We start from the raw sequence: 26371 nt of genomic DNA, 5'->3' as shown, positions 1-26371 counted from the left end.
CATAGCAGGACATGGTGCCCAAGTCGGCTTGTGCTCCACAGCACACGCCTACGAGCGTCTGAGGTCAACCCTACATCTGTCCACCAGGCACAGTGTGAGTTTGCATTAGCCACAGGTCAGTGTTGGACAGTTGCATACTGGGATCTAGTGATGAGTTACATGTTCAGATGGTGTGCCATGCGCCCGACTTCTTGGGAACATCCCAGACCACCACAAAATGTATGTGGCCGCTTAGAGTGCATGGCACTGAAGTGTGTTGGCACTGAGTGACTCTCATCTCACCCATCCCAGAGATGATAGGGGACTTGACCCACGATCTCATATTTTAACAGTTTTCAGCAAACTCGGGCTGCCGAGATCCTGCAGTCAGTCATCCCAGAGAAGTTGGAATGAGTTCAGCAGCGGCCCCTCCTACCTTTGGGACTCTCCAGCAACAGACCCCAGCCCTTCCTGGCCAGCCAGTTCCAGCTCCCCAACCCACACAGCCACTGTGAGTGTTGAAGCCCCATCCCTCCCATCATTGCCATCACTTGAACTGTACTTCGAAACGGCCGAGAGCCCCGTGATAGGAAAGGCCGTGTCTCGGGGTTCTACTCTTTTGTCTCATCTCTGTCCGTGCCCACCGTGCCCTTCACAACCGTTAATTAAGATGCTGAGAGAAAACAGGGCAGCTGGGCTCGGGCCCTGGCTTCCCTCCCACAGATTATTGTTCAGCCCATCCTCCCGGCTAGCTAGAGACCAGGTGTGACTGCCATCCAAGGCGCAAGTGGCATGGCCCCACTCCTCACGGCCAGCTGGGAAGTGGCTCACACTTGGTTTTTTGAGATGCACTTGGCTTTCAGGTTCTCTCTACATTTACTTATAAGCTGAATTTTTTGCAAAGATTATGCTCCCAAAAAGTCCTCTTGCCAAGAAAATAACAATTCATCCTTCACAAAAACGATGGCAGGAAAACATAATGAACTGCAACTTTGCCTCAGAAAACCCTAAATCCACATGCATGGTAGAGGGGAAGTGCATTGGCTTTGTAAGTTTGGCCATCAAAGGGCCCAAAGCCTGTCTTCCTCGGTAATAATTCTGGTGTCAGTCTCCACAATGCCTTAAAAGAAGGGCCAGCGGCTTGTCTGCACACACCAGGTGGTAGTCTGTTCCTGGGGCTTTGCAAACCACTTTTCCACACCACTTTTTAGCTTTGCGCCTTGATACAAATCAAGACCCGCACAAGCACCTGTGCCCCAGGGATGCCTGTGCATAAAAATCAGGCTGGCTGTGCTGGGTCTACCACTGTCATCAAATGTCACAGCATCACAGCTGGGCATTGGTGGCACACACCTTTAATCCCAATACTTGGGAGGCAGAGGCAGGCAGATCTCTGAGTTCGAGGCCAGCCTGGTCTACAGAGCGAGTTCCGGGACAGCCTCCAAAGCAATACAGAGAAACCCTGTCTGGGGGGAAAAAAGTCACAACAGATTCCACTGAGGCTAACTATTAACTATATGGAGTACTTTAAAATAAATAAAAATGAGAGAAGTCTGTGGGCCATTTATGTATATCTTCACGTGTGATCCTAACCACTTCCCCTGCCTTCTGGCCCCTCGTGCTCACTGTTGGATGTTTGTTTTGTCACAGTCTGTCCTTGGCAATACCAGTGGCCTGTGGTCCACCACTCCGTTCAGCAGCTCCATCTGGTCCAGCAACCTCAACAGTGCCCTTCCGTTCACCACTCCAACAAATACACTGTCAAGCATCGGCCTCATGGGCACGGAAAACACCACTGCCCATGCTCCTTCCACCCCTGGCCCAGCTGACGACTTGGGACAGACCTACAACCCCTGGCGGATATGGAGTCCCACCATCGGAAGAAGAAGCTCTGATCCGTGGTCTAATTCGCACTTCCCTCATGAAAATTAAAATTAAGCAAAAAACAAAACGCGGGGCCCCTCATCTAGATCATGATATGCCAGTCTCTGAGACATCTTCTGAAGGCCCTTACTGCTGTCGCTTTCCTCTCCCCCTCCTCTTTGCAGGGCAGGCTTGTTCCACTCGCTTCTTTCAGACCTTTCTTGCAATTATGATACTCTGAGATTTGCTGTTGTGCTTGTAGACAAAAGTCTGGACTCGGCCACAAACTACTACAACCTGTCCATCTGAAATTTTGACTCACCCATTTCCCCCTTCCCCCCCTTGTCTCTCCCCCCTGCTTTATCTGTAAGAACACAAATTTGGCATTACAGTTAAGGGAGTAATTTGAGTTGATTGACAAGTCCTGGCATGTGACAATTTTACTAAATTACCAAGTTTGGTTTTTAATAATTTCACAATATTATGCGCCAAGATCTAATTTTAAAAATGTATGAGGACTTTGTGCTGAAAATACAGAGTATTTTTTTAAAGTAAGGCTATCTTGGTTTAAAAGCAGATTACAGAGACGTAAGCCAGCCTGAGAACAGTGGCTGAATGTGAAGCAGCCAGTGGAGACCACACACATTTTCTGTGCTGTTTGTACTTGAGGTATGAACCATTTGTATACCTGAATTTATTTTAAAGATGAACCGAAATGCACACAGCCAAGTCTTGACATTACAAGATTGTGTATTTCTTAAATACAACTTTGTGTTGTACTTTGAAATAAATGATGCTTTTTTTCAAAAGCCTCGAATTGTTTTGTTCAATTTTTTAACACACAAGATGCATTTCACACCATGATGGGCCATGGTGTGATTGCGTGACACTCTGGAGTTGATAGGTTAAAAGCACTATCTGTTTTCTCATGGCTACAGACAGCTGTGGTCTCCCAAAATACACACACACACACAACCTCCACCACCACCACCAATGCCACCGAGGAACCCTGATAGAGGCTTTTCCTCCTCCACATCCAACTGAAACAGAACAGCCTAAAGAAAAAGTAGCTGAAACCCTTGACTCTTCTTGGGTCAGCTGCCTTCTGAAGCCTTGGGGGTCTCCATTTTGCACTTAGCCTCTTCCTCGCCAAGTGACCAGTGATCAGATCCTTTCGAGTCACCCTTCTCAAAAAGGGCCTCGTGCCGGCTCGCCACTGCACGCTGTGACAGGAGTTTGAAGACAGGAAATCCTGTGGCTACAGAAACAAAGATAGAAGCTGGGACTGGGGGTGACTGAGGAGACAGATCAGTGCAGCTGAGTCCAGGTCCCCAGGATCTCCATAGCCCACATAAACGTAGGTGTGGTAGCCACCTGGCATCCCGGCTGGGGGAGGGGGGGGCAGACACTGAGCCCCCGGGACCAGCTGCACTAGTCACTGAATGAGTTCCGGTTGGTGAGAAACCTGCCTTAGCAAACCAAGTGGACTGTGCAGAAGCATGCCTGACAGACCTCGAACACATGCACACGTGTGCTGTACATACACACTTAGACCACACATGCACGGGTATACCACAAGAGAAGCAGGCAGAAGGGAGATGTTGATCACAGGAAGTGCTTGAGACCACCTGCAGGAATGCCCAGGGTTGCACTGTCCTGCGGAGAAGGGGAGGGACCAGTCAGAAGGAGCCATTTACCCACCAAGAGAAAACCTTCAGCATGGTAGCCACAAAACCCGGCTGGCTGGAAGGCAGCACCATGTAGGAATGCCAGCACGTGCCATCTGCCAACAGGCCCAGGACCAACTAGAAAAGACTGGCAGAGGCTAGAAGGCATAAAAGAAAGGTTTGTGCGCACCTAAGACATTTTTCTTTTTAACAAATGGCTGACCCTTTTCCAGCATTAACTCTTTCTCCAGGAAGAACAAGTGGCAGCCCATCAGTCTAATCTGGCTTCTAATGTCCCTGGAGGCCCTCCCTGCGTCTGCAAGCTTTTCTTGTCGGGATTTCTGGGATTTTTTTTTTTTTTTTTTTTTTGGCTTTTACGAGACAGGGTTTCTCTGTATTGTTTTGGAGGTTGTCGGTCCAGGCTGGCCTCGAACTCACAGAGATCCGCCTGCCTCTGCCTCCCGAGTGCTGGGATTAAAGGCGTGCACCACCACCGCCTGGCGATTTCTGGGATCTTACAAACAACTTTTGCTAGGTAACAGCTGCTGAACAAATGTTTGTTCTGAGGCCAGTTGCATGGTCGAGATCAAGCAGCCTTCGATGGGCAGTGCTGTGCAGCTGAGCCACCCTATAGCGTGGTTTGGAATCTAGCCTTCCCTGATTTTCATCAAAGTTCACCAGAAACAGCCAAACCATTGTGAGTTACCACATAGGGATGGCGGGCTTACTGTAGTCTTGGTTGTTGACAAGGTATCTTGTGCACTCGCAAAGTGAGGATGAACTTAAAGCATACAATCTTTACACCAGGAAAGACCAGAGTTCTCTGCACAGGTTAAGCAAGCTTCACACGAACTGAAGGGCTAGAGGGACAGCTCAGCAGTAAGACTACTTGCCACTCTTTCAACCACATGGAACTCCAGCTCCAAAGATCCAAACTCTTGGCCTCTGCAGCCATATACACATGCACATACAACCATGCACACCCACACAGCCACACGCTCATACAATCACATGCACATACAATCACACAAGCACATAAACCACACATGCGTACAACTACACACACACACAATCACATGTGCCTACAATCACACATACAACCACACATGCCCATACAATCACACACGCACATACAACCACATGCACATACAATCACACACAACCACATGTGCATACAATCACATGCACATGCAATCATACACATGAACACATAAGTAAAAACAAAAAGTAATCATATATATATGTACACAAATGTTAACCACAAAGATTGTTTAGGGTACAATGGGGATCCTGAGGAATCGGGTGATGGTGACGCATGCTTTTAATACCAGTACTCAGGAGGCAGAGGCAGGTAGATCTCTGTAAGTTCAAGGCCAGCCTGGTCTACAGTGTGAGTTCCAGAACAGCTAAGGCTTGAAAAAAAAAAAAAAGAATACCTTGAGGTTGCCAGCTATTCCGGGTTTTTTTTGTTGTTGTTGTTTGTTTGTTTGTTTGTTTTGGTTTTGGAGACAGGGTTTCTCAGTATTGTTTTAGAGGCTGTCCTGAAACTCAATAGGTAGACCAAGCTGGCCTCGAACTCACAGAGATCCACCTGTCTCTGCCTCCCAAGTGCCAGATCAGCTATTCCCTTTTTAAAGTTCCCTTTTCACCCCATGAGATGACCCTTGGCCGACTTGAGGAGTATCATACACTTGTAAAAAGGAAAAGCCAGGTGCTCCAGCTGTTCGATGAGAGCTAGATTCTGAGGTGGAAAAACAATAAAAATCAGGCAGAGAGAGAGACACCTAAAATGACAGTCTAGTAAGAGGCGAAATACCCTGGCATTTGCCACCCAGCCCCACAGCCAGGGAAGGAGGGTGTCTCCTGGGACGCTGCACTGACCCGGTGGGCAGCTGTCCTTAAAACCCAGCATGGAGCTGCAGAGCACTGTGAACCACGCCCATGAGTGTCCCACACTGCAATGGATGGGGGGACACAGAAGGAACTGCCCTCAAAACCAGAAGAAGGTATGGGGCTCCCCTCTGAGGCCCGCAGCACCCTGTGATCCCAGGCAGCACTGCAGGCACCCCTCCCCCAGGCCACGCTAACACCTGTTCCTGGCAGGGTAGAGAGAACACACTGCTGCCCTGTCACAGGGATGTCCTGAGTGTCCTTGAGCAACTCCACACACAGGCTCACACGGGGTGCCAAGGGCTAACACACTCATTCACACACTCGTTCACACACTGACAGACATGCAGAAACAGACATACACACACGCTCAGACACACATGCTAACACACTCACACACTGACAGACATGCAGAAACAGACATACACACACATGCTCAGACACACATGCTAACACACTCATTCACACACTGACATCAGAAACAGACATACACACACATGCTCAGACACACATGCTAACACACACACTGACAGACATGCAGAAACAGACATACACACATGCTCAGACACACATGCTAACACACTCACACACTGACAGACATGCAGAAACAGACATACACACACATGCTCAGACACACATGCTAACACGCTCATTCACACACTGACATCAGAAACAGACATACACACACATGCTCAGACACACATGCTAACACGCTCATTCACACACTGACATCAGAAACAGACATACACACACATGCTCAGACACATATGCTAACACACTCACACACTGACAGACATGCAGAAACAGACACACACATGCTCAGACACACATGCTAACACACTCACACACTGACAGACATGCAGAAACAGACATACACACACGCTCAGACACACATGCTAACACACTCATTCACACACTGACATGCAGAAACAGACATACACACACATGCTCAGACACACATGCTAACACACTCATTCACACACTGACATCAGAAACAGACATACACACACATGCTCAGACACACATGCTAACACACTCACACACTGACAGAAATGCAGAAACAGACATACACACACGCTCAGACACACATGCTAACACACTCATTCACACACTGACATGCAGAAACAGACATACACACACATGCTCAGACACACATGCTAACACACTCACACAGACAGAAATGCAGAAACAGACATACACACATGCTCAGACACACATGCTAACACACTCATTCACACACTGACACGCAGAAACAGACATACACACACATGCTCAGACACATGCTAACACACTCATGTTCACACATACACACACACAGACACATACAATTGTTGCCCTAATCAGTTCAGCTGCACTGGGAATTCTGTTCCCTTAGGCACGAATTCTGTTCCCTCAGGCATAGACTCCATCATGATTGCAAAAGGGAACTTTATCTAGATCTCTATCCCTTCAGAGGCTGAGGCGGAAATTCTGCCCACTCACTCACAGAGGCTGAATAGCAAGTAGCTAACCTTCCTTCCTAACTCCCCAGAAACCGGGTGTCCTTCAGCTCAGCCCCCACTTAAGAACCCGAGCTACACATGGTTCCTCCCTACCACTTCCTGTCAGCTTGTTGCTGACTCAGCCTCCTGACCCCAGGTTATTTTATTTGATCAAACAAATGTAACACATCTTTGCATGGTTAAATAAATATTCCACAGTATAAACAAATGTAACACATCTTTGCATCATTAAATAAATATTCCACAGCATAAACAAATGTAACACATCTTTGCCTCATTAAATAAATATTCCACAGCATAAACAAGTGTAGCACATCTTAAGCTAATGTTCCACAACATGTGGTGTGGGTGTGGGTGAGAGAGAGAGAGAGAGACAGAGAGGACAGAGAGAGAGAGGAGAGAGAGAGAGGAGAGAGGAGAGAGGAGAGAGAGAGAGAGAGAGAGAGAGAGAGAGAGAGAGAGAGAGAGAGAGAGAGAGAGAGAGAGAGAGAGAGAGAGAGAGAGAGAGAGAGAGAGAGAGAGAGAGAGAGAGAGAGAGAGAGAGAGAGAGAGAGAGAGAGAGAGAGAGAGAGAGAGAGAGAGAGAGAGAGAGAGAGAGAAAGTTCTGCTGCACGGGAACTAACAGCATTGTCACAGCATCCATTCCTGGTTCGACACTACTCACACGTCATCAAGGCTCAGGAACTCTCAGTCCCACACAATTCCACAGGCTTTCCAGAGTGCCTGGCTTGCCACCACAAATAAAAACGAAGTTTACTTTCCCAGAATCCCCAGCAAATCTCCTCCTCACCTCTCATTGGCTCTGGGTGTGATATACCCCTGCCCAAAAAAGTTATGCTGGCCAAGGGAAGGGGGAATTGGTTAGCCACTGAGGGAGGAGCCAGTCCCACCGAGAGCACAGGTGAACCTAGAATTCTGGCTCCATCCACCTCACCTGTTGGGTTATGCTTGCGTGAGGAAACAGAGGCAGGAAGACTTGGGGAGTTCTGAGTGGGGCTGAAATGACACTCAGGATACCAAGTGATAAATTGGCCCCCTGATGTGACAATCAGTACCGGGGGTTGTGTGGTAACAACTGAGTCAGGACTGGGCGTGAGGGCTGCCCAAAGGCGAGAAAACCTGTTCCGGCTGACTGGGGAGGGGGTGGGGCATCTGTAAAGACCTCTCCAGGTGATCCTGGTGTGCAGCTGTAACGCGCATGTCCGTGGTGGACAATGCACCCAGAGATGCTGAGGCCGACACACACACAGCCCTCAGACCCACCTTGGCCTCCATTTCCCAGTTTACCCTGGCACCTCGTTCACCTGAACATAATCCTACAGTAGAGGAGACAGAGCTCCGCCTGTCTTCCGTGGGGTCCCTCTGGGGCTGGGCCTACACAGGAGGTCACTGAGTTCTTTCTTGCCAGCTCCTTTTAGTACCCACCCCTTCCCAAGCCCCCGGCCTTGTCCCAGAACAGATTAGAGGACACTCAAGGGAAGGAGAAGAGGCGTTTATTCCAGTGACGGACAGTGAGGCTGGAGGACTCCACACAGAAACAGGAAGCCAGCCTTGGGAGCACCGCCCTCTCGGCCCATTGCCTCAGCGAGGCTTACCAGCGCCTCACCTCCAGCCCAAGATGGAAGGAGGATCACATAGAACACTGGAGAGGGCTGTGGGCTTGAGGTCTCAGTTGCTCCTGAACACAGGCCACCCCGGGCCGAGGATGAGATCAGAGAAGACAGGCTGGGTGTGGGGAGACCCGGGGCTCAGCCACAGGCAGCCTCAGCCACCTGCCCACTCTGTGGGGATCCCTCCGCCTTGCTGGCCAGGCTGTAGTAATAGTTCCGCATGCGTTGTTCCACGGTCAGGAAGTCAGGGCGGTCCTCCCACCTGTCGGGGTGGGGAGACCCACAACCCAGTGTGAACCAGGGAGAGGCAGGAAGGCATTAAGGGGTGAGAAGTTGGGGGTAGATTTTTCAGGGTTCAGAGGAGCAGGGGGACTGTTGGATGATGTCTCCTTGGTGTGAAAGTCATGGAATTCTGGGGGGGTCTGCCCCAAAACAAGAAGAGCTGTCGGCTTACACAACACAGATGGTAATCGTATAGCATTGAGGTCTGTCCAGGAGGGTACAGAAACTGCATTGAAGGTCAGAGTGAAAACTACTGGATGCAGCCACGTTGGGTATGCGAGCCAGTCACAAGCTTACATGGGGGGGAGATAATGTGACTTGGAATGGAAGTTGTCGCCCGGTGAGCAGCTGGACCAAGGGAAGTTGTTTGTGTTACTGGGGTGGGATTTGCTGGGTGCTAGCCTCTGGCTTGGATGTCCTGGGTGTTTTCTGAAGGAGCCTGAATTAGCATGAGTTTAAATAGGATGAATGAACCCATCCCTGTAAGCTAGAGTGTTTTAAAGTCAATGTTGTGTCGTTTTGTGGAGCATCAAACCAAGTGCTGGAACATCATGTTTCATAATCGCTGTAAGGTGACATTTGTTTGGGTGTGTTGCTCATCGTCCGCTCTGGGTGGGGTTGGGTGATGGGAGTTGAATGTGCTAAGTGTCTGGGTCCTGCGTAAATGGCTTCCTCGAGACATTGGCCATTGAGTGTCATCTTGTAGGGGCTGAGAGGTAAGTACTACAAGTCCATCCCAGTCGTGGGATGCAGGCTGGGTGACAGTGCAGCTGTGGTGGTCTACCACTGTTGGATCTGTGTGCTACTGGTGACAGGGCCCAATGCACGGCCGGTGTCTCTAAGTACGGAGGGGATGGATTAAAGGTGGGACACAGGAAGACTGACACACAGGTGTTGTGCGGACCTTTGAGGGAGTCCTAGATAGAGCTAAGGTGATGCTGACTGGGCACGAGGACTTCTTCTCCAGTCCCAGGACTGAGACACCAGACCCCCTCCCACCTGGAACTCACTTGTAGGTCCAGCAGTCACTCATAAGTGAATACATTTCGGGCGGACACTCTGGCGGGCACTCCATCCTCTTCCCCTGCTTGATGAAGTCCAGGACCTCGGGGCCCTTCATTTTCTGCTCAGGCCAGGGACAAAGGTAAGTGTGAGGATCCCGGGTCCCTCACATTGGTCCCCCTCCACAGCCCACCACTGCCAAACTCTGCCCAGCCTACTTTGTATGGCTTCTGGCCGTAGGAGAAAGCCTCCCACATGGTGACCCCGTAGCTCCAGACGTCGCTGCGGCTGGAGAACTTTCGGAAGTTGATGCATTCTGGTGCATACCATTTCAGGGGCCACTTCCCAGCAGAACGGGCCTGAGAGAGGGAGGTGCTGCTGGGACAGGACTCTGGGACCTCTGGCCCCCCAGCCACCTCTGCCTAGACACTACTGAGGTAGCACTCACCGTGTAATAGCTGTCATCAGCACCTAGTGCCTTAGACAGGCCAAAGTCACTGATCTTGGCGTAGTGCCGATTGACCAGTAGAACATTCCGGGCTGCCAGGTCACGGTGCACAAAGTTCTTCTCCTCCAGATACTTCATGCCCATGGCTACCTGGTGCAGCAGTTCAGCCACGTTGCTGACGGGGATCTCCTCCCTGGGGTAGAGGGTAAGGTGGAGTCAGCCTCGTTTCCCATGGGGCATGGGTGCAGCACAGAAAATCTGGGCAGCGGTGAGGGGCTGGCATCTAGAAAGCTCTCGACAGTAGTGCCAGATGCCAAGTGCTCCATAAGCATCAGCTTGTTCGGCGTCCACGGGAGCCCTGGGCTCGGACCCTGCTATCACCACGGTGCATGTGGAGAAACAGTCAGGAGTCCTACTGCGTGTGTGTGTGTGTGTGCTCTGTGTGTGTGTATGTGCGCGTGCGCACTCTGCCCTCCCAGCTCCATCCCCCCACCTGTGAGCAGCCATCCACCCAGACTCACTTCTTTCCGATCAGGAACTTGTGCAGGGGACCGCCGCCTGCCATCTCCATGACCAGCATGAGCGCCTCCGCCTGGCACACGCCGATGAGCCGCACGATGTAGGGGTTGTCAAGCTGGTGCATGATCTGGGCCTCTCGCATCATCTCGTCCTTGTCAGCCTTCTCCGTACTGTGTTTCAGCACCTTGATGGCCACGTCGATCTGCTTCCTGCCCAGGCGCACACGTAGTGCCGGAGTGAACCGGGCAAGCACACACCCCACCGGCCTCTCCTGTCCCCGGAGTTCTACGGTACACCCTCTGGCTCGATGCCAGGGCATCCATCCATTCCCCAAGATGCCTAGGACTACCTCAGCCTGTGACACCTCCCCAGGGAGTCCCTACATGTATGTCACAGCCTGTCAACACAGGGGCCAGGAGTACCCCTCTGCGATAACCTCAGCTTAGCCAAGCCCTCCCTAGCATAGGGCAGTGCCTCCCTCTCAGGTGTCCCCAAGCTTTCCCCGTAACGGTCCAGCATGTCACATCCCACCCCAGAGTCTGCTTCTCAGGCAAGCTGCCATGAGAGAGATACCCCAGCTCCTGACTCAGATGACCCCACCCTGGCAGAAGTGGTCCATCATACTTGCGCATCCGGTAGACCCCCTGGCGCACTGAGCCAAAGTTGCCACAGCCAAGTTCAATATCAGCCACAAGGAGGTTCTCACGCTTCAGGAAGAGCTTCTTGTCCTTGAGCTCCTCGGGGTCACTGTAGGGACTCTCATATACGCTAGTGTCCATGGGCATCGGCCGTGGCTTGTCGGAGGATGCTGGGCGCGCTGGGCATACACACAGTCATGCACTCCCACGTCAGAAAAAGGAGACGGGGAGGAGATGCAGAGGACAAGGGAAACTCAGCCACACCAGACACATGGCCATGGTTTACCCACCCCCATGCGTCAGCATGCACCAGATATGTAGACATACAGGCAGGCTGTTTGGTATGGGCATGACTGAGCTTGGGACAGGCACCTGTCAATGGCTCTAGCCTTGTCATCTCTTGCTAAGTCCCACACCCCGGCCAGTTGGGCATCAGCCAACCCACACCTCCACATCCGCCAGCTCACCTGGTTCAGGGGTATATCCATCCGAGTTCAGGGTGTCAACTCGTCTCTGAGGGTAAAGGTCACAGGGTCAGCAGCAGTCAGCCAGACCCACCCCTCTTATGGGACCCATGCCTGCTGAGGACACCCCAGGGACCGTCACCTCCATAGCGATCTTTCCTCCTCGCCAACCTCCCTGAAGTCACCCACCCAGTGTCCGAGTCTCAGCTCTAAGGGAACACTGGCTCACCTGGGTAAGTGTAGATGGGTGAGCTGGGAGTGTGGGGGCCGCAGCTGTGGGGGAACAGAAGGGACAGTGGGTACGGGCGATGGCCTCCTACAGGCATATCCATCTCCCGCCTCTGCCCCCTCACCTTCCGTGCTGGCGCTGCTGTTGGGGCACGGCTCCTTCAAGCAGTAAATAAGCCCATCCGCCTTCAGTTTCAGGTACTCCACCAGCTGTGGAAGCCGGTGTCAGCTGGGACCCTCGCAGCCCCTCCCAGGAGCTGAGCACCTCACAGGGCTCTCCTTGGAACACGGCGGACCTACCTGCCAGAGCGTGTCAAACTTGGTGCCTTCGGGAATGTAGAACTTGCCAGCCTTGTCCTGGCTGATGAGATAGTGATACACAGTTTTCCCATAGATCAGGGACAGCGCGTATGTTCCCTGCTCCTTCCGGGGCCTCAGCCTGAAGGGGGAGGAAGGGTGTCATCCCTATAGCAATGGGGAGGGGGTTCCTGTTTCTCAGTTCCCTCTACTAACACACGTGCTATGGTCTCCACACCCAGAACCTCATGAAGCAGCAGCAGAGAATGGGAAAGCCATGGGTGGGTGCCACCAAACCTCTGCACTTTTATGGTGGCCATGGGGGGGGAGAGGGCAATGCGGAGTGTACAGGAAACAAGGATAATCCAGAGGCAGACTTGAATCCCTTCACACAGTGGGTATGGAGCAGGGGGTGGGTCGTCCGTACACAGGAGCCACCTGTTCTTCCAGGGGTGGCATGCTTGCTACCCACTGGGAGACAGTCATCCTCAGGGGACCCAGTCACCAGGGGTGTCTGGATGCCTGAGTGACTTTGGCTGATGTCCGGATAACATCTACACACACACACACACACACACACACACACACACACCCCAAAAGAAAAAACGCACACTCAAGCAAGAAAGCCGCACCTGGCAGGGTTTTCAGACGCTTCAGAGGGTCTCCAACCGTAACACACTCACAAGCAGCCACATGACCCCAGCCATGGCTCAGACACACACAGACACACAGTCACACGGGAACAAGAGCTGACTTTAATGCCATCTCGCTCATGGTACTGCTTTACATGTATCAACTCATGTGATCCTTTACACAGGCCCCAGGCAGGTACTGTCATAGGGCAGGTTGAAGTGACTGCTTCGACATCTCCCACAGGGACTCTACCTCTCTCACTATAAAAGCCAAGGCCAGCCGGGAGGTAGTGGTGCACAACTTTAATCCTAGCACTAGGAGGCCAAGACAGGCGGATCTCTGTGAGTTCAAGGCCAGCCTGATCTACAGAGTAAGTTCCAGGACAGCCTCCAAAGCTACAGAGAAACCCTGCCTCAAAAACAAAACAAAACACAAACCAAAAGAAAAAAAGCCAAGGTCACCCCCCTCTGTAATGGCACACTGGCCTCCGTGGTTCTCCAACATGCCAAATTATTTCCTGCCTCAGGACCTTTGTACCAGGTTTGTTAGAAGCACCCTGCACCTCAAAACATCTTTTCTACATTGTTTAGTTTGGCTTTTCTGGTGTGGGAGGGAGTTGAACCCAGGTCCTCTTGCATGCTAAGCAACTGCTCCATCATGAGCTAACTCCAACAGTCCTTCTGAAGCCCCTCTCCAGCCTTCTCCTCTTCTGAGGCTGTCTTCAGGAAGCCTCCTTCAGCCAGCGTTGTAGCCTCTTCCCGCACAGCACTCACCACCATCTGACAAGGGTTCTGTTAGGTCTCCTTGGCACAGTCACCTTGTCTAGTCATATCATTGCCTGCTGCCCAGCCCAGGCCTCACAGCCAGCAGATGGCAAAAGCTGGGCTCAACACAGATGCACCAACTGTGAGCCTCTCCAGGTCACTGTGAAGACATTACCGTACCGAAGTACCTCTGCGCATGTCTGCATAGACGCACTCACTCTCCAGGCCCGCGTGCACACTCGGGTCTGCCCGCCTGGCCCCCAGGGTCTCAGCCAACAAGTCCCCGGCCCCTCATCACCTGGATCCCCGTGCCCCACATACAGGAACTTGCCGTCTGTCTGCTGGCCGGAATAGAGTTTGCGTTCGGCCTCCTCGCGAGTCAGGCTGCTGTGGTACCAGGGCATCCGCTCGTGGGCTGTGGTGGCAATGAGCTTCTCCACCTGTGGTGCCTGGCTGATGATGGCCTGCTCTAGTGCGTCACCCTGAGAAGGAGAGGAAAGAGAGGAACGTTGTGCGCATGGCCAAGTGGACAGACAGCCACCAGAACCTGTTTGCATGGTCTAGACTCGCCAGAAACGACCCCACTCTAGCACAACTAGAGTGCATCTGCAAATTGTAGAGAGTAACCTCCAGCAGCTCCAAGGTCTCTCTCCTAATTCAACCAGGGAGGCACCGTAGCCAGGCCTCACCTCCTAGCCAGCTTGGAGCTCATCAGCTTCAAAATTCTACACAATTCTTCGCTCAGGCATAGCACGTACTGTGAACTACAGCCCATAGACCCTGTCATCCTACTATAGGGCACAGGCCCACCCCTCATGGTCCTCTCTGTCATCTTCAAGCCCTGGAGGCACCTCCCCACCTTTCAGCCAATCATAGATAGTCAAGCACCCCGGCATCACTCAGACTGCGCAAGACGAACTTCCACCATTGCCTCCAAGCCCGAACCTACATGTGCCCCTTCCAGGTCACAGGCTCAATCAACCAAGTCCTCGGTACACTTGCTACCAAATCCCAGACCTTGAAGCATCTTGCAAACCAGTGAGGACACTGCATGCCTCTCCAACCGTCAGGCCCCGCCTATACCCCGGCGCCGCCCCTGGCCACGCCCTCACCTCCAGTTTCCAGGTCTGGCGCACGTAGTCGCGCACCATGGCATCGCGCAGGCAGTCGAAGACCCCGGGCTGCGGCTCGAGACCCGGTGGCCGGTTGCACGGCTTGCGAAGGTTGCAGGGCAGCCCGTCGGGGTCTTGCGAGTAAAACTGGCACAGCTCGGCAGGGCCGCAGTGCGCCTTCCCGCCCGCTATGGCGTAGGTGCCGTTGAGTTGGCGCTCGACGGGAAAGTGGTGGAAGCGCACGTCGTGCACCAGAGACAGCACATAGCCGCCCAGCGAGCGCAGGCACTGGCGCAACAGGAACAGCCCGTCAGCCATGCCTGCCAGCTTCAGGTGCTCCTCGGCCTCAGCGCGCGAGATGCTGCCATAGAAGAAGGGCAGGTGCGCCGCGGGGTCGGGCATCGCCGGGCCCTGTGGGTGCAGAAAGCGTGGCACAACCTTCAGGACCCGCAGCCCTTCCCGAACCCCGACCGTCAGGGTCCCAGAGAGAGATGAGCATCTACAGGGTATAGCCAGAGGCGCACCGAAGTCAGTTCCAGAGAGGAGTGGCCGTGTCCTGGGCATCCATCCGAGTCTGAAACCCAAGTCCGACTTTTCAGAACCTGCGGCGCACAGAGCATCCAGACACCCTGAACCGTCACTTCATTTCCCAAACACGTTGCTTTTTTTTTTTTTTTTTTTTTACATTTCAAGCTAGGTGCTGAGGATATTACATATAAAATATTGTCATTCCCTGCCCTCTTGAAAGCCACACAAGCTGAGGAGGCGGTGGTCAGCAATGTGACAGACAGGGATGACAATTACCGTTGCAGCTTGAGGTCAGGATTTCTAAGAGTGATGTTAGAGAGGAAAGAGGTTGTCATAGCTGGACCGGCCACCTCCTTTGAGCCCAGAGCAGAAGGATGAGGTGGAGTCACCTCCTCAAAAACCACGAGGGAACTGGGCGTTGGTGGCACACGCCTTTAATCCCAGCACTCACAGAAGCAGGCGGATCTCTGTGAATTCGAGGCCAGCGTGGTCTACAAAGCTACACAGAGAAACCCTGTCTCGAAAAAAATCAAACGCCCTCCTTCCCCCCTTAAAAAAACATGACAAGAGAGTCAGGCAGAGCAAGGCTAATGAGCAGCTCATCTGGGCCCAGCCTTCTCCACATCACAGTGGGTGCCTCTGTAATTCCCCTTGCCGTACCCCTCAGCCTTGCTGAACCAGTTTCAGAAAGCATGTCAGGATTTAACTCTAATAGTTCTGACGCAGTCTTTAAACAAAATGAGGTGTGTGGTTGGGGGAGAAGAGAAAGGGGAGAGATGGAAGGAGGGAGGGGCTCCTATCTGTAATCCAGACAGTGTTAGGGAGGCTGAGGCAGGAGGGGCAGTGAATTCAAGCCTGGGATGGATGGATGATGGATGGATGATGGATGGTTGGATGATGGATGGATGGACGGACGGATGGATGATGGGTGATGGACGGATGGACAGACGGGAGGATAGATGAGTGGATCAATGAATGGATAGATAGATAAATAGATGATAGATATAATCTGATAGGCAAATGGTTTACAACTGTCTACCCTGTAGTGCCTGTAGTGATGCTAGTGTCCTGTGTCTGGTTAGGGCCTGGGGTACACCAGTGTCTGAATTAATCAAAACACAGTGTGCACTTAGGATTCACTGTGTTTGACCACTCAGGACGGAGCCCCAGCTACAGATCTGTATGCAGAGTGTTCGGGCTGTGATGGGTGCTGTGACTGTAGTGTTGGGAACATCTACAGTATGGACAATGGGTGGAGAGGGATGGGTAAGAAGACTGTCAACTCTTGTCATGCACAGTGGTTCTAGAAAACCTCTGCAAACACTGAATTAGTGACAACTGATGAGTGAATGCAGGCATCGGTTCCCGAGCCATGTGACCAATATGTAATTATTGGGGAGGGGAGTTAAGGTAGGGTTCCATATAGCCGAGGGTGGCCTTGAACTCATTATATTGCTGAGACTGAATTCCTGATCCTCCTGCCTCCACCTCCCATGTACTGGGATTATAACCTGTGCCAACACCAGGATTAAAGGTACAGCCTAGGGCCGGGTGATGGTGGATCACACTTTTAATCCCAGCACTCGGAGGTATAGGCAGGCAGATCTCTGTGAGTTCGAGGCCAGCCTGGTTTACAGAGTAAGTTCCAGGACAACCTCCAAAACAATACATAGAAACCCTGTCTCAAAAAACCAAAAACCAAAAAAAAAAAAAAAAAAAAAAAAAGGCACAGCCTAGGTTGGCCTTGAACTTGCGATCCTACTGTCTCATCTCTTCAGCATTTGCAGGTTCCCATCACAGCTGGCTGTACTGTGCACGTGTGTGTGTGTGTGTGTGTGTGTGTGTGTGTGTGTGTGTGTGTGTGTGTGTGAGTGTGTGTGTATGTGGGTGTGTGTATGTGTGTGTGTGTGTGTGTGTGCTCGTGTTCCAAATGCCTTACTGAATACACGTTGTTGGGCTAAAGCTGGACCTCTGTGGTATAACATCTGCCTGGCATGGGAAGGCCCAAGAAATGTGCTGCCCCCATAAAAACAAGAAGCAGAACCCCATATTGCTCATGCTCAGTGGTGACATGGTCGTCAGAGACTCAACATTCTTTCCTTTCTGTGTCTATCTGCAAATCGTGGGAAAACACCAGATTATTTTGAGGATTGCAAAGTTCAGCCAGCAGGTGAATTCTCAGACATGGAATCTGTGAATAATGAGGGTCAATCTCTGTGTTAAGTGGAGCAAAGTGTGAACTGTAGAACCCAGGAGGTGACTAGGAGACAATTCATTCTTTCCATTCTCTGTGTTCTTGTTTTTATGCAATGTTGTGGGGAAAAAAGTGAGTTCATCATAACAATTACTTGTTATCTGCTTAGCTGACCCAGGCAGGCCTCCTGGGTAAGGAAAGGACTCGGTGTCCTTCTACAAACAAGGGCAGGGGTAGAAGGGCAGGCTTGATAGCTGAGGAAAGCTGCATCTGCCCTGAGTGTCCAGGGTTGGGCAGGGATGGAGACTGATGTTGAGAAAGATATTTGGATGCTATCAAGCCAAGGCCACAGTCTGGGCATCTGGGGGCCGCTGGTCACACAGAACAAATACAGGACAGGAAGCCAGGTTGGAAAGACCTCTGGATGCCCGCCCCCAACAGTCAGTGGCTGTCTGTTTCTACCTGGAGAGGGGTGATATCCAAATTTCCATGATGACACACACCTGTGAGCCCTACACTTGGAAAGCTGAGGCAGGAGGATTGAGTTCCAGGCCAGCCTGGGTAGAATACAGAGTTAAGGCCAGGCGAGATAGTGAGACCCTATATCAGAAAACCAAAAAATGGGAGAATGGCAAAAGGGAGGAACCTTTAAATTTTAAAATCACTTTATACATATGAATGTTTTTGTGTGCATGTATGTCTGTGTACCATGCCTGGTGGCCATAGAGATCAGAAGAGGGCTGGAGTTTATAGACAGTTATGAGCCCCCATGTGGATGCTGGGACTTGAACCTGGGTCCTTTAGAAAAGTAACCAGTGCTCTTAATCACTGAGCCATCTCTCCAGTCCCAAGAGAACCTTTTTTAAAAGTCTTTTAAGAGAGTATGCCATGAGACTATTTGAAACAAGTCATAGGCTCCTTTGGATAAAATAAAATAAAAAAGGAGCTTGACAGAAAAACCTCCATGAGTGCTACAGCAATTTTATTCAAAACTACCCAAAGCTGAAAGTGATGTATTTCTCCACAGGTAAAGAGAAGCGGGTGCCCACAGAGCAGACGACCCAGCAGCATGCAGAGTGGGCTCCAGTCAGAACTGCGGTGTGGAAACCGTGTCAGTGGCATTAGGTGGGGTGACTATAGGGGCCTGAAGGAATTGGGGACTAGTCCACAGTGTGACAGAAGTAGTCTCGCGATTGCACACATCCATCAGCTCAGAGTTCTTCCACAGGGTGGTCTGCAGACCACTGTATGTGGGCTGGGAAGGCAGCTGGGAAGCTTAGGCATGTTGGCACATCAGCACTTATGGAAGCAGGAAAACACGGGCTGGAATGGCGCCACCCCTGTCTCCACCTCTCATCCAGCCTGGTGTCCTGCTCCACCCCTGGCTACTCCAGCACTGACATCATCAACCGGGTGTGGCGCAAGGCAGGCATCTGAAGCCCCTGCTCCTCCCTGCTGCCAGGTCCTCTGAGTGATGGGTCCCCTCCCTCCTGTTTGCTCTCACATCTCTCTGGTCCTTACGAACTCCCTGGCTCAGCCCCTTTGGCCCTGACACTTCCTAAGTGCTTGTTTTTGTCCCTTTCTCTCCCTCCATCTCCTCTGCCCCCTCTTCTCCCCTCTGTCCTTCCCCAAGTCTTGTCCCCTTACTTGGTCATCCTGTCGGTAACTCACAGGCTGTACACCCACCCCACCCCCAAGTCAGATCTCTAGCCTGATGCTCATTTGTGTCACCATCACCTCCTTTGATCTCTACCAACTGTTTCTATTAATACAGATCTCACTCACAGAGTGCCTGTGGTTAGCTGAGCCCCCACAGTCTCTTTCCACTCAAGCTCAGCTCTGGGATCAGTCTGCAAGCTGCCCCCAGGTGGCTCTTCAACGCAGCCTCTGTTGCTCGAGAACCTACGATGGCTCCCTCGTTGGATCGAAACTCCTCCACCCTCTGCCCCAGTCAGGCTGCCTTACTTGCTTCCTTGGGACTCTTCCAGATGTTCATCCGTGCAGCACTCCACTGAATGTGCCCTCCCTGTCCCCTTCTATCTGCCCAAACCCAGCTGGCCCCTCCTGGGCGACTACGAAAGCTGCTTTACAGAGTGTAGGGCTGCAGGATTAAGGGGGGGGCTTGCCTTGTGGGGGGTCTGTAACAAGGCTGGTCTCTGGAGCAGGAAACTGTGGCAGGAAGCTGTCAGTCACGTGGTTTGAGCATCTCGGCTCCACAGGACCACAGGTGCAGCCTGGGTAGTCAGAAGTTGGTTATAGAAGAGGATCTGGGGAAGATTGGTTCTCAGGGTCTAGTCCAAGGCTACAAGCCAAGACTGGTATCTAAGACCAAGGTGACCCAGAGCCAGGAGTTTACCCTGTTTCTATTCCACCCACCATCACACTACAGGTGACGCTATTATGACAATCATGCCCTGCTTCCGGGTAGCAGGGGGCCTTGGCATCCCTGTGTTGGCATCTACCTCCCTGGCCTTTCTGGTCTATCCTCATCCTATTCATGCAACATGGTGACCAAGTCTCTTTTTTTTGGGGGGTGTGGTTGAGACAGAGTTTCTCTGTGTAGCTTTGGAGCCCATCCTGGAACTCACTCTGTAGACCAGGCTGGCTTCGAACTCACAGAGATATGCTTGCCTCAGCTTCCCGAGTGCTGGGATTAAAGGCGTGAGCCACCAACACCCAGCAGAGACCAAGTCTTTAGAGACATTGTAGCCAGAGATGCTGAGGCCATCGGAGGAGGACAGAGGCAGAAGATGAAGGGTTAGGAGCAAGACACTGACGCGGGTCCTTATGTTGTCTCCCATCTGCAGGCCAGGCCAGTGTGGCACGGCTGCCCCCAAGAGCCGGTTCACCTACACCCTCCTAGTGTGAAAGGAGACTCAGGGCCAGTTCATCACACCTAGCTGTGTGTCCTTAGTTGTGTCCTTCAAACCCATCGGGACCCTGGGCCAAGCCTGGGCTGACCTAAGGACCTAGCCAGGGGAGGAGATCAGGCAGAGCTTGGGTTAAGAAGCCCACTATGGTCTTTGTGCACACTAAGGTCTTTGTCCCTTCCCATTCCAGGGTTATAGCCACATATTCTCATGCAGTGCCCTGAGACACATCAGAGTAAATGCGAATGGCCAGATTGTGTAATAGTCACCAGGCTGCCTTCCACTCTGCCAAGTGGATACTGTTGTCATCAATGATTCCTTCATTAACCTCACTACATGATCTACATGTTCCAGTATGACTCTACCCATGGCAAGTTCCATGGCACAGTCAAGGCTGGGAGCAGGAACTCACCAACAGAGAGATCATCTCCATCTTCCAAAGTGAGAGCTCACCAACATCAAACATGGTGACTCTGGTGCCGGTTCTAACAGGGTTCTACTGGTGTCTTCAGCACCATGGAAAAGGCCAGAGCACACTTGGAGGGTAGAGCCAAGAGGGTCCTCATTCCCCGCCCCTTAAGCTGATGCCCTTTGTTTACAGTGGGCTTGAACCACAAGAAGGGACTCATTGAAGATTGTCAGCAGTGCATCCCACACCAACTGCTCAACACCCCTGATCAATGTCATCCATGACCACTTTGATATTATTCAGGGACTCATGGACACACCCCATGCCATCACCACCACCCAGAAGGCTATGGGTGATCCCTCTGGGAAACTGTGGTGTGAGGTCCTGAGGATGCCCAGAACACCGTCTCTGCATCCACTGGTACTGTGAAGGCTGTAAATCATCCCAGCACTGAGCAGGAAGCTCGCTGACTTTCCATATGCCTACCCACAATGTGTTTGTTGTGAATCTGACCCGACACCTGGAGAAAATTGCCAAATCGAGACAGGGTTTCTTGACTGTCCTGGAACTTGTTCTGTGACCAGATTGGCCTGAACTCAGAGATCCACCTGCTCTGCCCCCTCAGTGCTGGGATCAAGGGCATGCGCCATCAGCACCTCCCTTACACATTATTTTTTTGAAACAAGGCCTTGCTGTATTCCAGGCTGACCTTGGATTCACAGTCTTCCTGCCTCTGCCCCCAAATGCTCAGGTTACAGGCATGTGTCATCACACTGTCTCACACACTTCCTCTTACTTGTCCACAGTCACCACCATGACTCTCTTCTAGGCCCTGATGCTCCTCCCACCCTCTCCCTCTGACCCCCCAGGCTTCACCCAGAGTCTCCCTCATGCCATGTTTGCCGCAGTGAGCTCCCACAATAGACACAGCACAGGTATTATCACTCAGTACACTGCTGATTTGATTACATCATAAGTACCAGTGACCTCAATTAGTTGTACTGAATATGCCATGAGGGTGACTCTCAGATGGATGGAGGCAGACAGCTGAGCTCCCCACTGCCTGAGACTAGACCAGGGACTAGACCAGCTGCAGACTCCAGGTACCAAGCTCAGGGCCTGGTTCCTTCCTGTGTGAGCACACCTTCTCTCCAGCCATGGGAACCTCCTTACTCAAATCCCTTTATGGGGCTGTAGCAATCACTGTCCCAGCTCAGGGCCTCTGCATTGCTATGCCCTCTCCCTCCCCTTCATTCAGATCTGTTCACTGACCTCCGTCTAGACCTCCATCCCAAGCCCAGCTCATTGTCCTTCAACACTAAATACGGTACACACAGTACACATGCATTAATACATTGACGTCTTTATCCCCCGCAAGTACAGAATGTTTGCATTTTCACTGGCTATGAATACCAGGGAGCCAAGAAGAATTCCAATCGGCTGTGTCAGACAGAGGGACCCCTTCAAGAGCCTGACAAGCATGAGGGTTACAGGAAGGTCTGGGTGTAGGCATGGAGCGTCACCCACTAGCGCACAGGGCAGGGTAGACTTGCTCAGGGGCCACCCATGCCCTTGTCCTGGACACATATTTCAGGTTTTCAGTTACTGCTCCTTGCTAGAATTCATGGTTCCCAGGTTCCCACCATCCTCCTCAGGCTGCATCGGAAACCTGGGAGGGGGAGCCTTCCATGGCCCCCACCTTCTGCATCCTAGCCCTGATGGCCACCATGGTCACTGTCAGCTCTTCTGCTCCTGTCTGAGCCTGGCTCCTCGAGACACACAGCTTTTTTTTTTTTTTTTTTCCGAGACAGGGTTTCTCTGTGGCTTTGGAGGTTGTCCTGGAACTCGCTTGGTAGTCCAGGCTGGTCTCAAACTCACAGAGATCCTCCTGCCTCTGCCTCCCAAGTGCTGGGATTAAAGGCGTGCGCCACCAACGCCCGGCTCTGACACACAGCTTTCTATTATAACCCCCACTCGCTGCCACATTGAGAACAATGTCAGCTGTTCCCTTATGGGGCTGTGTGACATCCTTTGGGAGTTATTCTGCTTATCCTGCTCCATGACACAATTGCTACGTGGGAACCATTACTCCTATCCCTCAGCTGGGGAAACTGAGGCTCGGAAAGGCTGATGTCATGCTCCCAATATGACCCCCATTCCCTCAGACCCAGTAGAAACAGACACTAATGTCTCCATTATCATCCACATGGAACAGAATCCAGAGTTGAACTAAGTCCCTGGAGACTCTGTGTCCCGGAGGACCCCAACGCTGCAGTTGAATTACTTGAACTATCAAGGCCTAGAGAGCTGGGCTGCTGGAGGCCAGAGATCAGACTCCAAATCCAGCACTCTGAGCATCTGTTAATTGATGGGACAATGTCCCTCCACCCCCTGCAGTAAGGTGAGTCCCCCAACCCCAGCCCAGGTGCTAGGAACTGTGTGGCCCATAAGCAAGGCAGTTTCTTCTCTCTGCTCTTAAGAGATGGGACAGTAAAAGGACACAGGACAGGGCCCTGCAGAATCGAGGGACTGACGAGGAAAGGGCTGCGCTGTGTGGCAGGGTGACTGACAGCATCCTTGGCATCTCCAGACACTAGCAGCTGGCCCTGGAGGCAGGGGGTGTCAACTGTATCTACATCAGCATCAGCCCCCTTCCTATCTTCCTCAGGCCTGAGTAGGGGTGGTCAGTATGGGGTGGGCCAGATGCTGCAGCCCCCCTGGAAGTTTCCAGAATCTGCGGAGATCACAGCCTGAGACCATCAAGAGCTAGTGATAACTTAGCACCGTAACAACCAATTATATGGCAGCTACTATGTCCCTGAACGCTGGTTTGTCAGGGGGACCTCAGCAGGTGGTACCTAAAATCTCCATCCGAGGGGATAGTGGCCCTAATCTTTCAGCAAAGCCTTAGTAAGCACCTACTGTGTACTTGATGCCCCAGCTAAGACAAGAGCAATGAACGGCACTGTGACCTGTTCACCACACAGACCCGTTATTTCCTGCCAAGACCCTGCCTCCCCCAGCCTCTTACTCAACAAACAAACCAAGGCTTCACAGGCAGCCACATTTGTATCTGCTTTTAACGTGCACACAAAGCAAGTGAAGCTCAGAGAGGCCAAGAAACTTGTCAAGGACACACAGCCATCAAGCAGAACTCGAGTGTTTGGCTCCTTTGCCTCTGGCTCTGCCTACAAGAGGAGCCTGATGTGAGCTCCTCCCTCACCAGAGCCTCTGGCATTTTTGTTCAAGCTCAGGGTCCTATTGTGCTGGCCTGCTTTTCGCTGCTTCTCACAGCCAACAAGCTGTTCCGGCAGGAATCCAGGGACCCAGAAAACATCTTTTATCCAAACACGCTACAGTGCTGGCACCCCACAGACCAGCTTCCCCAGGGGTGCCCATTAGCTCCGTCTCCAGATGGACACCACCCAGCTCGGTCCCTTAAATCCTCCTCATCCCACCTAGTGGTCTCCTGGCTCACAGCCATCACTCTGTCCTTGGCCACCAGAAACGGGCCACTTTCAGGATTGGCTAGGCACCGCTGCATCCCAGCTGCCTTACCGCATGTGGTCAAAGCCAAGAGGCCACCCGTAGAGCTGTCCCCATCACCAGGGGCTCCCCAAGCCCAGCCTCAGCCCCTGCAGCCCCCACCCTCCTCACACAGAGCCGAAGGTAAGGGAGTGACGCCCACCAGCTGGAACCCACTCGCACCCCCTCCGGTCACATTGGATGCTCACGGTGACAAGGCACGGGACAAAGGCCAGAAGACGGCCACTCACCTGGACACCCCCCGACAGTACCGCAGCTCACAGGGCACGGCAGGGCCTAGCCGGAAGGCCTGGTGTCCCCGGAGCTCTTTCTCTCACCAACAGGTTTCTCTGCAGCTCAACCTATTTCCTTGATACGAAGACAGGAAAGAGGGCTCTGTTTGAAGTTGACGTCAAAGCAACAAAATGCTGTGTTCAAGGAAAATCACGGGCCACATGCCCCTAGTGGGGCAGAGCGCATTTCCGGGGCCATGCAGTGTCAGCCGCAAGGGGTTGGAAACAGAAGGGGAAGGCGAGGAGGGGGCAGCCAGGACTCCCAGGCGCCCGGGCACAGGCTGCTGCCCACAGTGAGCCCCAACCTGAGGGACAGAAGTGACCTGGAGTGCTGGGAGAGGGATAAGTTCTCAAAAGGAGGGGTCCCCAGAATGTGCCTGTCCTACTTAGGGTTACCCAAAGCAACTTGGGAGGGAAGGGTTGATTCAACTTACACTTTCACAGTTCATCACTGACAGACAGGAACCTGGAGGCAGGAGCTGATGCAGAGGCCATGGAGGAACTCTGATTACTGGCTTGTTCAGTCATGGCTTGTTCAGCCCGCTTTCTAGAACCCAGGACCACTAACCCTGGCATGGCACCACCCACAGTAGGCCGGACCTCTCCCCATCAATCACTGATTAGGAAAACGCCCTACAGGCCTGCCACAGCCCAGTCTGTGAAGGTGTTCTCTCAGTGTTTCCTCCTCTCAGGTGACAATAGTTCCTGTCAAGTTGACAGAAACCTTGTCAGCACAGCGCCCAACTTTGCTCTCCCAAGGGGAAGCACACAGGAGCTGGCCCCTGGCGGAACCCTAGAGGAGTGACGTACTTATTCCACAGGCAGCTAAAGCTGGATGGGGACCTCTCTCAGGCAGTGCCCTAAAGCTGGGGTTGGCGAGCCCACTGGAACACCAGAGCTAAGCTGATGTTCACTGGAGTGCTCTGGAAAGAACTGGCTATGGAGTTGGGACATGTAGACAGAGGTCCCCCAGCACCCACAAACTCCAGTCCGGCCCCACACAGGTCTCCCATCTTAGCAACGTCTTCTCCACCCTAACTTCTCTCGTACTCACCCAGCCCGGTTACGGCACCCTCCCACCCTGAGGCCAGGAGCCACTACCCATACCCACTCCATAGCAGTAGCCGGCAGTACCCACTCCAGTGCCCCACGGCCTCTGGGAGCCTCTTTCCCCCTGCCACTTGGACAGACACTCAGCCCAGCTAGCTGGATAGCCTTAGGGGCCCTCCCCACAAAGAGCCTCTCTCACTTGGGCAGTAGGCTGTGCTAACCCAGATCTCCCTTCTCAGCGACTCCACAGGGGATCTACTGTGACCAGATTCCTATGACCTCTGCCCAGTCAGGAGGAGGCTCCTGGCCAGGGTCCTTCTATTTTACTTTAATCCCTCTCGGCTTTCCCTTTCTCCAGAGATAAAGTAAAATCCAAGGGTGTGGAAGGTCTCTGTATGCTCGCACTCTGTTCCTGCAGTAAGAGAAGACTGAGAAGAGATCTCACAGTGTCAGAATCACACAGAGCAAGAAAGAAACAGCCAATGTTGCAAGTACTTTACGGTTATAGGTGCCTTTTAATCCATTTTCTGATGAAGGAGGTTAAAAAAAAAGAGTCAGATAGCAGATTTAGTCAGTGGCTCATGCCACTAATCTCAGCACTTGG

The 26371-nt window shown here is 52.3% G+C and overlaps 2 protein-coding genes across 3 annotated transcripts in view; one reads left to right on the top strand and one right to left on the bottom strand.

Moving 5' to 3' along the window:
- The window catches only part of Tmem131 (transmembrane protein 131), a 145808-nt gene extending 143157 nt beyond the window's left edge, over positions 1 to 2651 (top strand). The window contains exons 40-41 of the mRNA XM_040729655.1: positions 333 to 490; positions 1630 to 2651. Of these exons, the coding sequence (XP_040585589.1) occupies positions 333 to 490; positions 1630 to 1911 (440 nt within the window). The 3' untranslated portion in view covers positions 1912 to 2651. The remainder of the gene's footprint in view (positions 1 to 332; positions 491 to 1629) is intronic.
- Positions 2652 to 8378: 5727 nt separating this feature from the next.
- On the bottom strand, positions 8379 to 24825 carry LOC101833852 (tyrosine-protein kinase ZAP-70). 2 transcript variants are annotated; one of them, XM_021230306.2, is made up of 13 exons: positions 24676 to 24825; positions 14899 to 15309; positions 14108 to 14268; positions 12393 to 12531; positions 12218 to 12302; positions 12094 to 12137; positions 11868 to 11913; positions 11387 to 11579; positions 10765 to 10971; positions 10244 to 10436; positions 10014 to 10154; positions 9804 to 9916; positions 8379 to 8773 (listed from the first exon to the last, which is right to left on the bottom strand). In XM_021230306.2, the coding sequence occupies exons 2-13, from the start codon at positions 15298 to 15300 to the stop codon at positions 8650 to 8652; spliced, it is 1848 nt and encodes a 615-aa protein (XP_021085965.1). In that variant the 5' UTR covers positions 15301 to 15309; positions 24676 to 24825; the 3' UTR covers positions 8379 to 8649. The 2 variants fall into 2 exon arrangements, with proteins under 2 accessions (XP_021085965.1, XP_040585407.1); XM_040729473.1 differs by lacking the exons at positions 14899 to 15309; positions 24676 to 24825 and adding an exon at positions 14736 to 14753.
- Positions 24826 to 26371: the final 1546 nt, after the last annotated feature.

Source organism: Mesocricetus auratus, unplaced genomic scaffold (assembly GCF_017639785.1).
Source record: "Mesocricetus auratus isolate SY011 unplaced genomic scaffold, BCM_Maur_2.0 Super-Scaffold_100021, whole genome shotgun sequence".
In the NCBI taxonomy this organism is placed as follows: domain Eukaryota; kingdom Metazoa; phylum Chordata; class Mammalia; order Rodentia; family Cricetidae; genus Mesocricetus; species Mesocricetus auratus.
This window is presented reverse-complemented; position numbering and strand designations above follow the sequence as displayed.

Excerpts from the sequence above, each read along its gene's own strand:
- LOC101833852 (XM_021230306.2), bottom strand. The coding sequence starts at position 15,300 with ATGCCCGACCCCGCGGCGCACCTGCCCTTCTTCTATGGCAGCATCTCG. Across the intron at positions 12,303-12,392 it reads AGTTTGACACGCTCTGGCAG|CTGGTGGAGTACCTGAAACT; the intron begins GTAGGTCCGCCG and ends CGGCTTCCACAG. Across the intron at positions 9,917-10,013 it reads ACGGCCAGAAGCCATACAAA|AAAATGAAGGGCCCCGAGGT; the intron begins GTAGGCTGGGCA and ends TGGCCTGAGCAG.